General features: G+C 45.1%; 1 protein-coding gene across 1 annotated transcript in view; it reads right to left on the minus strand.

The window, feature by feature from the left end:
• Positions 1 to 16,072, minus strand: part of LOC139561267 (broad substrate specificity ATP-binding cassette transporter ABCG2-like) — a 32,641-nt gene that overhangs the window by 2,106 nt on the left and 14,463 nt on the right. Inside the window, exons 3-14 of the mRNA XM_071378250.1 lie at positions 15,816 to 15,875; positions 15,562 to 15,676; positions 15,237 to 15,389; positions 14,993 to 15,150; positions 12,920 to 13,071; positions 12,550 to 12,651; positions 12,237 to 12,369; positions 11,943 to 12,060; positions 9,935 to 10,017; positions 7,000 to 7,089; positions 5,715 to 5,839; positions 866 to 1,020 (exon numbers count right to left, since the gene is read on the minus strand). Of these exons, the coding sequence (XP_071234351.1) occupies positions 866 to 1,020; positions 5,715 to 5,839; positions 7,000 to 7,089; positions 9,935 to 10,017; positions 11,943 to 12,060; positions 12,237 to 12,369; positions 12,550 to 12,651; positions 12,920 to 13,071; positions 14,993 to 15,150; positions 15,237 to 15,389; positions 15,562 to 15,676; positions 15,816 to 15,875 (1,444 nt within the window). The remainder of the gene's footprint in view (positions 1 to 865; positions 1,021 to 5,714; positions 5,840 to 6,999; positions 7,090 to 9,934; positions 10,018 to 11,942; positions 12,061 to 12,236; positions 12,370 to 12,549; positions 12,652 to 12,919; positions 13,072 to 14,992; positions 15,151 to 15,236; positions 15,390 to 15,561; positions 15,677 to 15,815; positions 15,876 to 16,072) is intronic.

Below are 16,072 nucleotides of genomic sequence, written 5' to 3' on the forward strand. Positions count from 1 at the left end.
CTCCAGCAGGTATATCTCTCTAGTCACCCCCAAAACCAATTCCTCCTTTGGACGCCTCTCCTTCCAGTTCTCTGCTGCCAATGACTGGAACGAACTACAAAAATCTCTGAAACTGGAAACACTTATCTCCCTCACTAGCTTTAAGCACCAGCTGTCAGAGCAGCTCATAGATTACTGCACCTGTACATAGCCCATCTATAATTTAGCCCAAACAACTACCTCTTTACCTACTGTATTTATTTATTTATTTATTTATTTTGCTCCTTTGCACCCCATTATTTCTGTCTCTACTTTGCGCTTTCTTCCACTGCAAACCAACCATTCCAGTGTTTTTAGTTTTTATTTTACTTGCTGTGTTGTATTCACTTCGCCTCCATGGCCTTTTTATAATTTTATTTATTTATACATATATTTGTTTGCCTTCATCTCCCTTATCTCACCTCACTTGCTCACATTGTATGTAGACTTATTTTTTTTCACTGTATTATTGACTATATGTTTGTTTTACTCCATGTGTAACTATGTGTTGTTGTATGTGTCGAACTGCTTTGCTTTATCTTGGCCAGGTCGCAATTGTAAATGAGAACGTGTTCTCAACTAGCCTACCTGGTTAAATAAAGGTTAAATAAAATAAAATAAATAAAAAAGGGAGCGAAGAGTAGATTTTAGGAGGGGAGGGGTGAGGAGAGGATGGGAAGATGAGGAGGGGGAGAATGGGAAGAGGAGAGGAAGAGGGGAGAGAACAGGAGGGGAGGAGAAGGAGAGCAACATACATTTTCATGTTTATAATCATCTCATATTAGTGTGTGTGTGTGTGTGTGTGTGTGTGTGTGTGTGTGTGTGTGTGATTTAGTCTCTCTCTCACCATCATGAAGACGAAGGATATGGTCATGAAGATGTTGGCGATCGCCACAACACTCTGGTCAGCTGAAATAGCCATGGTCATTGCAGTAGCTGTATAGGCTACCAGAGCTACGGTCAACATGAACAGGAAGAAGGCCTCCACTGTAGCTTTATACCCTGGAGAATATAGAAATGTAATACTAGATCAGAACAGAATAATATAATACCAGATCAGAACAGAAATATACCAGATCAGAACAGAAATACTAGATCAGACCATATAAATATTATACTAGATCAGAACAGAGTAATATAATACCAAATCAGACCATATACCTTGGCTCATTCATTCCCCCTCCTCTCCCCTAACTATTCCCCAGGTCGTTCTGTAAATTCAACGGCTCAGACACGAGACGTATGTGGCAGGGTCAACAGACAATCACGAACGGATTGGGGCGGCAGGTAGCCTAGTGGTTAGAGCGTTGGACTAGTAACCGAAAGGTTGCTAGATCAAATACTTGAGCTGACAAAGTTAAAATCTGTCTTTCTGCCTCTGAACAAGGCAGTTAACCCCACTGTTCCTAGGCCGTCATTGAAAATAATAATTTGTTCTTAACTGACTTGCCGAGTTAAATAAAAGGTCAAATAAAATAAAAAATTATAAAAAGGAAAAGGACAGGCTGAACACCTTCGCTTGCTATGAGGATGATACAGTGCCACCGCCCCTATTAAGGACTGTGGGCTCTCCTCTGTGGCCGACGTGAGTAAGACACTTAAGCGTGTTAATCCTCGCAAGGCTGCCGGTCCAGACGGCATCCCAAGCCGCGTCCTCAGAGCATGCGCAGACCAGCTGGCTGGTGTGTTTACGGACAAATTCAATCAATCCCTGTCCCAACATGCTTCAAAGATGGCCACCAGTGTCCCTGTACCTAAGAAAGCAAAGGTAATTGAACTAAATGACTATCGCCCCGTAGCACTCACCTGTCATCATGAAGTGCTTTGAGAGACTAGTCAAGAAGCATATCATCTCCACCTTACACCCTAGACCCAATTTTCTTATCGCTCCTACAGGTCCACAGACGATGCAATCGCCACCACACTGCACACTGCCATATTCCATCAGGACAAGAGGAATACCTATGTAAGAATGCTGTTCATTGACTACAGCTCAGCATTCAACACCATAGTACCCTCCAAGCTCATCGTTAAGCTCGGGGCCCTGGGTCTGAACCCCAACCTGTGCAACTGGGTCCTGGACTTCCTGACGGGTCATCCTCAGGTGGTGAAAGGTAGGAAACAACACCCCGTCTTCGCTGATCCTCACCACTGGGGCCCCACAAGGGTGTGTTCTCAGCCCCCTCCTTTACTCCCTGTTCACCCATGACTGCGTGGCCGAGCACACCTCCAACTCAATCATCAAGTTTTGCAGACAACACAACAGTAGTAGCACTCACTTCTGCCATCAATTCTACTTGCTCACATGCAATCAAAACAATTTAATTAATGACCTACGATTACCCTACCAACGGGACAATAAGAACTGTAATATCTTATGTTTCACCGAGTCGTGGCTGAACGACGACCCGGATAATATAGAGCTGGAGGGATTTTCAATGCACCGGCAGAACAGAGAAGCTACTTCTGGTATATTATATATATCTATTCACCACCACAGACCGATACTGGCACTAAGATTGCACTCAACCAAATCAAAAAAAGGCCTAAGCAAACAAGAAAATGCTCACCCAGAAGCTGCGCTCCTAGTGGCCGGGGACTTTAATGCGGGCAAATCAGTTTCACCCCCCCAAAAAAATTCTAGACCACCTTTGACTCACTCAATACGGAAGTGGTCCGATGACGTGGATGCTAAGCTACAGAACTGTTTTGCTAGCACAGACTGGAATATGTTCCAGGATTCATCCAATGGCATTGAGGAGTACACCATCTCAGTCACCAGCTTTATCAATAAGTGCATCGACGACGTCGTCCCCACAGTGACCGTATGTACATATCCCAACCAGAAGTCATGGATTTGAGGCAACATCTGCATCGAGCTAAAGGCTAGAGCTGCAGGTGTCAAGGAGCGGGAGACTAATCCAGATGCCAATAAGAAATCCCGCTATACCCTCAGACGAACCATCAAACAAGCAAAGCGTCAATACAGGATTAAGATTCAATCCTACTACACCAGGCTCTGACGCTCGTCGGATGTGGCAGAGCTTGAAAACTATTACGGACTACAAAGGGAAACCCAGACGCGAGCTGCCCAGTGACGTGAGCCTACCAGACGAGCTAAATGCCCTTTATGCTCGCTTTGAGGCAAGCAACACTGAAGCATACACGAGAGCACCAGCTGTTCTGGATGACTGTGTGATAACGCTCTCGGGAGCCGATGTAAGCGAGACCTTTAAACAGGTCAACATTCACAAAGCTGCAGGGCCAGACGGATTACCAGGACTTGTACTCAAAGCATACGCGCACCAACTGTCAAGTGTCTTCACTGACATGTTCAACCTCTCCCTGACCGAGTCTGTAATACCAACATGTTTCAAGCCGACCACCATAGTCCCTGTGCCCAAATAAGCAAAGGTAACCTGCCTAAATGATTACCGCCCTGTAGCACTCACGTCGGGAGCCATGAAGTGCTTTGAAAGGCTGGTCATGGCTCACATCAACACCATCCTCCCGGATAACCTAGACCCACTGCAATTCGCATACCGCCCCAACGGATCCACAGACGGCGCAATCTCAATCGCACTCCACACTGCTCTTTCCCACCTGGACAAAAGGAACACCTATGTGAGAATGATGTTCATTGACTACAGCTCAGCGTTCAACACCATAGTGCCCACGAAGCTCATCACTAAGCTAAGGACCCTGGGACTAAACACCCTCTGCAACTGGATCCTGGACTTCCTAACAGCCCCCCCCCCCCCCCCCCAGGTGGTAAGGGTAGGCAACAACATGTCTGCCACGCTGATCATCAAATGCTGGGGCTTCTGGGGTGTGTACTTAGTCCCCTCCTGTACTCCTCGTTTACCTACGACTGTGTGGCCAACATGACTCCAACACCATCATTAAGTTTGCTGACGACACAAGAGTGGTAGGCCTGATCACCGACAATGATGAGACGGCCTATAGTGAGGAGGTCAGAGAACTGGCAGTGTGGTGCCAGGACAACAACCTCTCCCTCAATGTGAGCAAGACAAAGGAGCTGATTGTGAACTACAGGAAAAGGCTGGCCGAACAGGCCCCCAATTAACATCAACTGGGCTGTAGTGGAGCAGGTCGAGAGTTTCAAATTCCTTGATGTCCACATCACCAACGATCTATCATGGTCCAAACACACCAAGACAGTAGTGAAGAGGGCATGACCATTTACATTGACCCCCTCCCTTCCATTTGTTTTGTACACTGCTGCTACTCGCTGTTTTATCTATGCGTAGTCACTTCACCCCTACCTACATGTACAAATTACCTCAACTAACCTGTACCCCGGCACACTGACTCGGTACCGGTACCCCTTGTATATAGCCTCGTTATTGTGTTACTTATTAATTAAAAAATGTGTTTGTTTATTTGGTAAATATTTTCTTAACTCTTCTTGAACATCACTGTTGTTTAAGGGCTTGTAAGTTTCATTTCACGGTAAGGTCTACACTATTCGGCGCATGTGACAAAAATAATGATTAGATTTATTAGGCTTGATTACCAACAACGATGAGACAGCCTACAGGGATGAGGTGAGGGATCTGGGAGTGTGGTACCAGAAAAATAACCTCTCACTCAAAGTCAACAAAACTAAGGAGATGATTGTGGACATCAGGAAACAGCAGAGGGAGCACCCGCCTATCCACATCGTCGGGACAGCCGTGGAAAGCTTCAAGTTCCTTGGCGTACACATCACAAACTGAAATGGTCCACCCACACAGACAGTGTGGTGAAGAAGGCGCAACAGCACCTCTTCAACCTCAGGAGGCTAAAGAAATTTGGCTTAACACCTAAAACCCTCACAAACTTTTACAGATGCACAATTGAGAGCATCCTGTCGGGCTGTATCACTGCCTGGTACGGCAACTGCACCACCCACAACTGCAGGGCTCTCCAGAGGGTGGTGAGGTCTGCACAACGCATTACCGGGGGCAAACTTCCCGCCCTCCTGGACACCTACAGCACCCAATGCAATAGGAAGGCCAAAAAGATCATCAAGGACAACAACCACCCAAGCCACTGCCTGTTCACCCCGCTATCATCCAGAAGGCGAGGTCAGTACAGGTGCATCAAAGCGGGGACCGAGAGACTGATAAACAGCTTCTATCTCAAGGCCATCAGACTGATGTGTATATATATATTCTTAATCCATTTCTTACTTAGATTTACGTGTATTTTGGGTATATGTTGTGAAACTGTTAGATTTTACTGCACTGTCGGAGCTAGAAGCACAAGCATTTCGCTACACACGCAATAACATCTGATAAACACGTGTATGTGACCAATAAAATGTGATTTTATGTGAATAAATGAGAATGTGTTCTCAGTCAACTTACCTGGTAAAATAAGGGTTAAATAAAAACATTATACTAGATCAGAACATAGAAATAAAATACTAGATCAGAATATAGAAATTAAATACCAGATCAGAACAGAGTAATATAATACTAGATCAGAACAGAGAAATTAAATACCAGATCAGAACAGAATAATATAATACTAGATCAGAACATAGAAATGAAATACTAGATCAGAACATAGAAATATAATACTAGATCAGAACACAGTCACACACTCTAGAATTATGTGTGTGTGTAGGGTCTACCCAGCGATCATGGTTTAGTGTTCACTGTGTCTACGTGGGTGGAGGGTCTACCCACCGATCATGAAGTAAGCCACACAGCTGAAAAAGATGGCAGGGAGCGTCCTTAAGGTGATGATGTCACTGAGTATCTTACACAGGAAGTAGACTGATACTCTGTAGTAACCGCTGATGTATTCATGACTGGAGATGGAGGAGCGAGGGAGAGAGAGCGAGAGAGAGAGAGAGTTAGACTGATACTCTGTAGTAACCGCTGATGTACTTACTCATGACTGGAGATGGAGAGGAGTGAAAAATGGCTGTGTTTTTCTGTGGCTATGTACTGACCTAATATAAATCGCAAGGTGTGCTTTCGCCGTAAATCCTTTTTGAAATCAGACATGTTGGCTGGATTCACAACAAGTGTAGCTTTAATTTGGTGTCTTTCATGTGTGATTTCATGAAAGTTTGATTTTTATAGTAATTTATTTGAATTTGGCACTCTGCATTTTTACTGGCTTTTGGCCAAGTGGGACGTTAGCGTCCCACATATCCCAGAGAAGTTAAAGGTAACAGATCTCAGTGTTGCCTCTAGTGGAAACCTGCTTAAAGGTAACAGATCTCAGTGTTGCCCCTAGTGGAAACCTGCTTAAAGGTAACAGATCTCAGTGTTGCCTCTAGTGGAAACCTGCTTAAAGGTAACAGATCTCAGTGTTGCCCCTAGTGGAAACCTGCTTAAAGGTAACAGATCTCAGTGTTGCCCCTAGTGGAAACCTGCTTAAAGGTAACAGATCTCAGTGTTGCCCCTAGTGGAAACCTGCTTAAAGGTAACAGATCTCAGTGTTGCCCCTAGTGGAAACCTGCTGAAAGATAACAGGGCTCAGTGTTGCCCCTAGTGGAAACCTGCTTCAAGGTAACAGGGCTCAGTGTTGCCCCTAGTGGAAACCTGCTTAAAGGTAACAGATCTCAGTGTTGCCCCTAGTGGAAACCTGCTTAAAGGTAACAGATCTCAGTGTTGCCCCTAGTGGAAACCTGCTTAAAGGTAACAGATCTCAGTGTTGCCCCTAGTGGAAACCTGCTTAAAGGTAACAGATCTCAGTGTTGCCCCTAGTGGAAACCTGCTTAAAGGTAACAGATCTCAGTGTTGCCCCTAGTGGAAACCTGCCTAAAGGTAACAGGGCTCAGTGTTGCCCCTAGTGGCCGGTTACCACGTCATCTCCTGATGTCCTCAGACATGGATGGATGTCGAATACTGACTTGTATCATGGGTGACCTGGCTGTGTGTGTGTGTGTGTGTGTGTGTGTGTGTGTGTGTGTGTGTGTGTGTGTGTGTGTGTGTGTGTGTGTGTGTGTGTGTGACTCACATGAACAGTTTTCTCTCAGTGATGAAGAGCTCAGCAGAAGACAGGGAACTGAAACACTGATTGGTGGTGATGAAGAATAGAGCACCCATCCTGGTAGAGACAACACACACACACATTAAACACACAAATATTCAACACACACATTGAAACACACACACACTCATACACGTTCAACACACACATAAACACGTTAAATACACAAACATGTTCACACACACACGTTAAACACACGCACTGTGGAACATATACAACAACAATTCCTGCTTAGAGCTGTTGTGGTGACGGTATTACCTCCGAACTGGCAGTCACATGACTCATGACCGTTGTCAAATTCTACATGACTGTTGAGTCACAGTAATCTCCTCTTGTGCACTCTTATACCCAACTCGCTAACGATCATCAGGTCCTTATGGCCTGGTACTCAGGGCTCTATTGTCCCTCCATCAGGTCCTTATGGCCTGGTACTCAGGGCTCTATTGTCCCTCCATCAGGTCCTTATGGCCTGGTACTCAGGGCTCTATTGTCCCTCCATCAGGTCCTTATGGCCTGGTACTCAGGGCTCTATTGTCCCTCCATCAGGTCCTTATGGCCTGGTACTCAGGGCTCTATTGTCCCTCCATCAGGTCCTTATGGCCTGGTACTCAGGGCTCTATTGTCCCTCCATCAGGTCCTTATGGCCTGGTACTCAGGGCTCTATTGTCCCTCCATCAGGTCCTTATGGCCTGGTACTCAGGGCTCTATTGTCCCTCCATCAGGTCCTTATGGCCTGGTACTCAGGGCTCTATTGTCCCTCCATCAGGTCCTTATGGCCTGGTACTCAGGGCTCTATTGTCCCTCCATCAGGTCCTTATGGCCTGGTACTCAGGGCTCTATTGTCCCTCCATCAGGTCCTTATGGCCTGGTACTCAGGGCTCTATTGTCCCTCCATCAGGTCCTTATGGCCTGGTACTCAGGGCTCTATTGTCCCTCCATCAGGTCATAATGGCCTGGTACTCAGGGCTCTATTGTCCCTCCATCAGGTCATAATGACCTGGTACTCAGGGCTCTATTGTCCCTCCATCAGGTCATAATGGCCTGGTACTCAGGGCTCTATTGTCCCTCCATCAGGTCATAATGACCTGGTACTCAGGGCTCTATTGTCCCTCCATCAGGTCCTTATGGCCTGGTACTCAGGGCTCTATTGTCCCTCCATCAGGTCCTTATGGCCTGGTACTCAGGGCTCTATTGTCCCTCCATCGGGTCCTAATGGCCTGGTACTCAGGGCTCTATTGTCCCTCCATCGGGTCCTAATGGCCTGGTACTCAGGGCTCTATTGTCCCTCCATCGGGTCCTTATGACCTGGTACTCAGGGCTCTATTGTCCCTCCATCGGGTCCTTATGGCCTGGTACTCAGGGCTCTATTGTCCCTCCATCGGGTCCTTATGGCCTGGTACTCAGGGCTCTATTGTCCCTCCATCAGGTCCTTATGGCCTGGTACTCAGGGCTCTATTGTCCCTCCATCAGGTCCTTATGGCCTGGTACTCAGGGCTCTATTGTCCCGCAAAAAAAAGTATTTAAAAAAAAAAAAAGAATAATGATTGTGCAGTTATACAATACATAGCCTACCGAATTTGTATTTGATTTTGAATAGCTTAATTATAGTGCATTTTCATAACTAATAAGATGACATATTACCTTTAGCTACTGTGAGTATTCATCCCCTCTCTCCTTCATTCCTTTCTCCAGTGCGCAGAGAGAGGGGCTGTAAACACTTTAATTAAATAGCTTTCGTTTTGAAAACATGTTACTATCGATGTTCCCAAACAGATTTCACTTGGTTTCGCAAATGAGGCACTGGGTAGCTGCAGGAAAAGGGTTGGAGAGCCCATGGTATACAGAATTTGGACGGAATATCACTTGTTGCGCAGCGAAATGACCGGAGTAGTCTACCTGACGTCAGTGGGGGGAAAAAAATAAACTAATAAGTGACCTCCATTCCAGCGCATACTGATGACACGTATTTGTCTTGCCTCTGTTCCTGCCCATTTGATAAAATGGGCCATTCTAAAATCGAAACTAATTTGACATATTAGTAAATACAAGATTAAATTCAGAATAGTTTGATGGGTGAAAATATGATCACTTGATGAGAGAATAGCGGCGCGTGTGTGTGTGTGCAGCCTGACAACGAGGAACGAAGAGCAACCTTTGTTTTTGCGACTCTCGGGAACATCAATATCCTATAGTCGCATCATGCTGCCCATATACGTTTTGCTTTCTGAAGGCATTCTAAGGTTTGTATCATTCACAAAATAAAGTTGACTAAAAAACCTCTAAAACCGGGGTCGAGCACCTGTTTCAAATCATCACTTTTACGCTCAACATAGTCACTTTATATGCGCTCGCTCCCGAATGGGAAAAATATCCTTTCAATTTTATTCTTCATACTATATAATCCTGTAATATAAAATAATGGCACGGGACTTATACGCATATCTAGTCAGCTAAATGAACAAGTCTACAGTCTATATCATAGCCAGATAATATACAGTATCTAGTCTGATAAATGAACAAGCCTACAGTCTATAACATGGAGCATAGCCAGATAACATACAGTAGACCAACTCATATTCTGTTCTTCTGAAATACATTTTCTTCATATCATACTGTTTCTTTAGAACTAAAATAAATAGTGGATTTAAATGTAGATGTTCCATCATCAGCCTGGAGATTCTAAACGTGTTTATGTTAATTAACGGTCAGTTACCATGAGACAGGCAGACTTTTGCAAGACAATAACCAGCTGGCCGCCACAGCCCTATCCCTGCTGGGGCCACCTATAAGAAAAAGGTCGCTATGGAAGAGAGAGTCTGCTAAATGGCATGTATTACTGTATTAAAAACACACATACACACACACCTGTTAAACACACACACACTAAAACATACACACAGACCTGTTCTGTAAGCCACTCTGGTCATTCTTCACTCCAAAGAATATTGCCCCAACGATGAGGGCCAGGAAAACAGTCACTCCAATCTGGGAGAGATAGAGAGATAGAGAGATAGATAGTTAGTAGATAGATTATGTTAATAGTTAGTTAGGTAGGTAGGTAGGTAGGTGGGTAGGTAGGTCAGTCTGTGTGTGTATTTAACATCTGTGTATCAGTCGGTCTATCAGTCTATTATTTTATGTGTGTGTTGGTCGGTGTGTGTGTTTTTAACGTGTTTGTGTCAGTCGGTCTGTTGGTCGGTGTGTTTTTAACATGTTTGTGTCAGTCGGTCTGTTGGTCGGTGTGTGTGTTTTTAACGTGTGAGTATATCGGTCGGTCAACAGACATGGTTCTTTCTGTGAAACAGAATCTTATATATATATTTGACACTGAGTGGACTAAACATTAAGAACACCTTCCTAATATTGAGTTGCACCCCCCTCTTGCCCTCAGAACAGCCTCAGTTGGTCGGGTCATGGACTCTACATGGTGTCGAGAGCGTTCCACATGGATGCTGGTCCACGTCGACTCCAGTGCTTCCCCACAGTTGGCTGGATGTCCATTGGCCATCCACTAACCAATATGACGCCACTGTGGAAAGTGGAGACTGACGAACACGATGGTGTTCTCCGTTCTGCTCTACGACCCCCACAAGTGTCACATGACTCGACTAAATGTAACCCATACAAATAAATAGAAGTATGGATATATATATATATAGATATAGAGATATTAACCCTTAATCTGATGGTAACCCATACAAATGAATAGAAGTATGGATATATATATATATATATAGAGATATTAACCCTTAATCTGATGGTAACCCATACAAATGAATAGAAGTATATATATATATATATATAGAGATATTAACCCTTAATCTGATGGTAACCCATACAAATGAATGTAAGTAGTTTTGTGCCAACAAAAATAAGGGGTTAAATATGTGAAACAAGAAATACATATATACACACTGCTATGAGGGCAGATGAGTCTCATAGCAGTGTGTATGCTGCCTTCAAATGCTCCCTGGAATCTCTTATTTCCCAGTTGTGAGGTCATAAATATATATATATACATTAAACCTTATATATATATATACACAGTACCAGTCAAAAGTTTGGACACACCTACCCATTCAAGGGTTTTTCTTTATTTTTACTATTTTCTACATTGTAGAATAATAGTGAAGACGTCAAAACTATGAAAAAACACAAATCAAAATATATAGTACTGTGTATATATATATATATATGTATCTTTCCTGAGCTTTCTTATATACTACATGATCAAAAGTATGTGGACACCTGCTCCTCAAACATCTCATTCCATTAATATGGAGTTGATCCCCCCTTGGCTGCTATAACAGCCTCCACTCTTCTGGGAAGGCATTAATATGGAGTTGGTCCCCCTTGGCTGCTATAACAGCCTCCACTCTTCTGGGAAGGCATTAATATGGAGTTGGTCCCTCCTTTGCTGCTATAACAGCCTCCACTATTCTGGGAAGGCTTTCCACTAGATGTTGGAACATTGCTGAGGGGACTTGCTTCCATTCAGCCACAAGAGCATTAGTGAGGTTGGGCACTGATTTTAGGCGATTAGGCCTGGCTTGAAGTCGGCGTTGCAATTCATCCCAAAGGTGTTAGATGGGGTTGAGGTCAGGCCTCTGTGCAGACCAGTCAAGTTATTCCACAATGATCTCAACAAACCATTTCTGTATGGACCTGGCTTTGTGCACTGGAGCATTGTCATGCTGAAACAGGAAAGGGAATTCCCCAAACTGTTGCCACAAAGTTGAAAGCACAGAATCATCTAGCATGTCATTGTATGCTGTAGCGTTAAGATTTCCCTTCACTGGAACTAAGGGGCCGAACCATGAAAAACAGCCCCAGACCATTATTCCTCCTCCACCAAACTTTACAGTTCGCTCTATTCCCCCCCAGACACACAGAGAGACGCAGACACACACCTGAGCGAAGGATGTCTGAGGGTTGAGGATGAGGTTAGTAAAGGTTCTCTTCAGGACCCATCTGAACTGAGTAGAGAAGGAGGTGTTGTACGTGATGGTCCGAGAGGGAGTCTTCACACTGGAGAACAACAAGAAGATTGTCCATTAACTTGCAGAGAACAGACAGACAGACAGACAGACAGACAGACAGACAGACAGACAGACAGACAGACAGACAGACAGACACCATAGAGAGATACCATAGAGAGATACCATAGAGAGAGAGAGAAATAGACAGAGAGAGAGTGTTATTACCTGTACTCTCTGTTCATGGTGATGCGTTCTAACTGGGCCTTGGTCTCTCCATAGAACTGACTCCCCCGGTACTCCTGGACCAGATGGTCCTCGATGTTCTGCCTGGAACTGGTTACCCTGTCTGGGTCCGAGTCTGGGGGAGGGGGGGGGTTGGAGAAGACGGAAGGGGAAGGGATAGAGGTGCCAGAACAGAGGTAAATGGAGGGTAAACAAAGTTAGGGAGGGAGAATATGAAGATACAAAATATGTATTCCATTGGATGACCTGACTGATCCCGCCCACTGACTCTGCTCCTTAGCCAATCAGAACTCACCATCTGCTTCCTTTATCTTGTCGTGGGCGATTGCGGTAGAATCTCCATTGATCACATCCAGGAAGAAGTCAGCCGGGTTGTTGTGGGGTTCACAAGTGTACCCTGGGTAATGATGACAGTTATAAATACATTGTTTATAGATACAGATAAGGTTGAAACATTGATACACTGAATGTATCTGAAATGCATCTCATCTTCGTAACCTCTAAAGAGAGACAATAGAATGATGGATATAATACCTGTTTAGTAACTCTAGACATTTCATAACCTGGTTTGCCAGCAGAGAGCTGAGACTACACTGTCTGGTTAGCAGGAGGAGTGTGAATTAGAAATCACTAGAAACGTGACATTTGTAATGACTTAGTCTCACCGATGTTAGAGAAGTAGTCCAGAGCCCTCTGAGCGGGGCCGTGGTAAACCTGTTTACCGCTAACCAGCAGAGTCAGACTGTCAAACAGACGGTAGATGGAATAACGAGGCTGGTGGATGGACAGGATGATGGTACGGCCATGACTAGACATCCTGATAGAGAGAGAGGAGGAGGTTAGTGTTACAATACCCAGACTACAACACCCAGACTACAACACCCAGACTACAACACCCAGACTACAACACCCAGACTACAATACCCAGACTACAATACCCAGACTACAACACCATGACTAGACATCCTGATAGAGAGAGAGGAGGAGGTTAGTGTTACAATACCCAGACTACAACACCCAGACTACAACACCCAGACTACAATACCCAGACTACAATACCCAGACTACAATACCCAGACTACAATACCCAGACTACAACACCATGACTAGACATCCTGATAGAGAGAGAGGAGGAGGTTAGTGTTACAATACCCAGACTGCAACACCCAGACTGCAACACCCAGACTGCAACACCCAGACTGCAACACCCAGACTGCAACACCCAGACTGCAACACCCAGACTGCAACACCCAGTATTAGCACTACAATACCCAGACTAACCCCCAGCATTAGCACTACAATACCCAGACTAACCCCCCAGTATTAGCACTACAATACCCAGACTGCGACACCCAGACTACAATACCCAGACTAACCCCCCAGTATTAGCACTACAATACCCAGACTACAATACCCAGACTGCAATATCCAGACTGCAACATCCAGACTACAACACCCAGACTACAACACCCAGACTACAACACCCAGACTACAACACCCAGTATTAGCACTACAATACCCAGACTAACCCCCCAGTATTAGCACTACAATACCCAGACTGCGACACCCAGACTACAATACCCAGACTAACCCCCCAGTATTAGCACTACAATACCCAGACTGCAATATCCAGACTACAACACCCAGACTACAACACCCAGTATTAGCACTACAATACCCAGACTAACCCCCAGCATTAGCACTACAATACCCAGACTAACCCTCCAGTATTAGCACTACAATACCCAGACTAACCCCCAGCATTAGCACTACAATACCCAGACTAACCCCCAGCATTAGCACTACAATACCCAGACTAACCCCCAGCATTAGCACTACAATACCCAGACTACAATACCCAGACTAACCCCCCAATATTAGCACTACAATACCCAGACTGACCCCCCCAGTATTAGCACTACAATACCCAGACTACAATACCCAGACTACAATACCCAGACTAACCCCCCCCAATATTAGCACTACAATACCCAGACTACCCCCCCCAGTATTAGAACTACAATATTAGAACTACAATACCCAGGTTCTACCTCCTGAGCAGTAGTAGTACAGAGTTAGCTGTGCTAGCGTCCAGGCCGGTTGTTGGTTCATCCAGAAAGGGGACTACAATACCCAGACTAACCCTACAATATTAGAACTACAATACCCAGACGAACACCACACTATTAGAACTACAATACCCAGACTAACCCTACAATATTAGAACTACAATACCCAGACTAACCCTACAATATTAGAACTACAATACCCAGGTTCTACCTCCTGAGCAGTAGTAGTACAGAGTTAGCTGTGCTAGCGTCCAGGCCGGTTGTTGGTTCATCCAGAAAGGGGACTACAATACCCAGACTAACCCTACAATATTAGAACTACAATACCCAGACGAACACCACACTATTAGAACTACAATACCCAGACTAACCCTACAATATTAGAACTACAATACCCAGACTAACCCTACAATATTAGAACTACAATACCCAGGTTCTACCTCCTGAGCAGTAGTAGTACAGAGTTAGCTGTGCTAGCGTCCAGGCCGGTTGTTGGTTCATCCAGAAAGGGGACTACAATACCCAGACTAACCCTACAATATTAGAACTACAATACCCAGACGAACACCACACTATTAGAACTACAATACCCAGACTAACCCTACAATATTAGAACTACAATACCCAGACTAATCCTACAATATTAGAACTACAATACCCAGGTTCTACCTCTTGAGCAGATGTAGTACAGAGTTAGCTGTGCTAGCGTCCAGGCCGGTGGTGGGTTCATCCAGAAAGAGAACAGGAGGGTCGATGATCAGTTCCATACCGATGTTTGTCCTCTTCCTTTCCCCTCCTGATATACCCCTGATCAACTGGGTACCAACCTGGAGACAGAAGACACACATTCATAGTCACACACTCTCTCTGTCCTCTCCCCCCCATCCCCCTCCACACACCCGTCCACACTGACCCGTGAGTCTGCTACTTTAGTGAGGCCCAGTTCTGTGATGAGTCGGTTGACTTTGTCCTCCTTCTCCTTCTGGCTGACGGAGGACGGGAGACGCAACGCAGCAGAGAAACGGAAGTTCTCCCTCACAGTCAGAGTCCCCATCACCACATCATCCTGACGGGGGGTGGGGAGGTACAGCGCGAGAGAAAGAGGGGGGGGGAAGAGAGAGAGAGAGGGGGGGGGGGAGAGAAGACCAGACACTCGTAACTATAGTCTGGTCACTGGTGTGTGTCTGTGTGTGTGTGTGTGTGTGAGTGTGTGTGTGTGTCAGTGTGCAGTCCTCTACCTGGACCACATATCCTGAGAGACATTTGAAGTTGGGAGGTTGAGGAGCTCCGTCTATCAACACCTCTCCAGCCAGACCTGCTGGGTCCTTCCTGGCTGCCAGCACATCCAGAAACCTGCACACAACACAATCTTTACACAACTATAATACATACTTTTTTTAAACAACCACATCACAACCATTAGACATAATGTTAGTTCACAAAGTTCTATGAGAGTCCCAGGTTTGTCTGAATCAACTGAAATGTCACTTACGATGACTTCCCGCTTCCTGTGGCCCCCATGATAGCGTTCAGCCCTGGTTTCATCAGACCGCTTTAGAGAAACAAACATCTGTTAGTGCTGAGCTGGACAACAAATCTGATGCCCCAGCAGATGTCCTCCGAGAGAACGGTTGGCAGTTGATAAAACAGTAACGCCAAAATTACAATCAAATAAAAAAAAATCAAATCAAATCAAATGTATTTATATAGCCCTTCGTACATCAGCTGACATCTCAAAGTGCTGTACAG

The sequence above is a fragment of the Salvelinus alpinus genome, chromosome 31, assembly GCF_045679555.1.
Source record: "Salvelinus alpinus chromosome 31, SLU_Salpinus.1, whole genome shotgun sequence".
In the NCBI taxonomy this organism is placed as follows: Eukaryota; Metazoa; Chordata; class Actinopteri; order Salmoniformes; family Salmonidae; genus Salvelinus; species Salvelinus alpinus.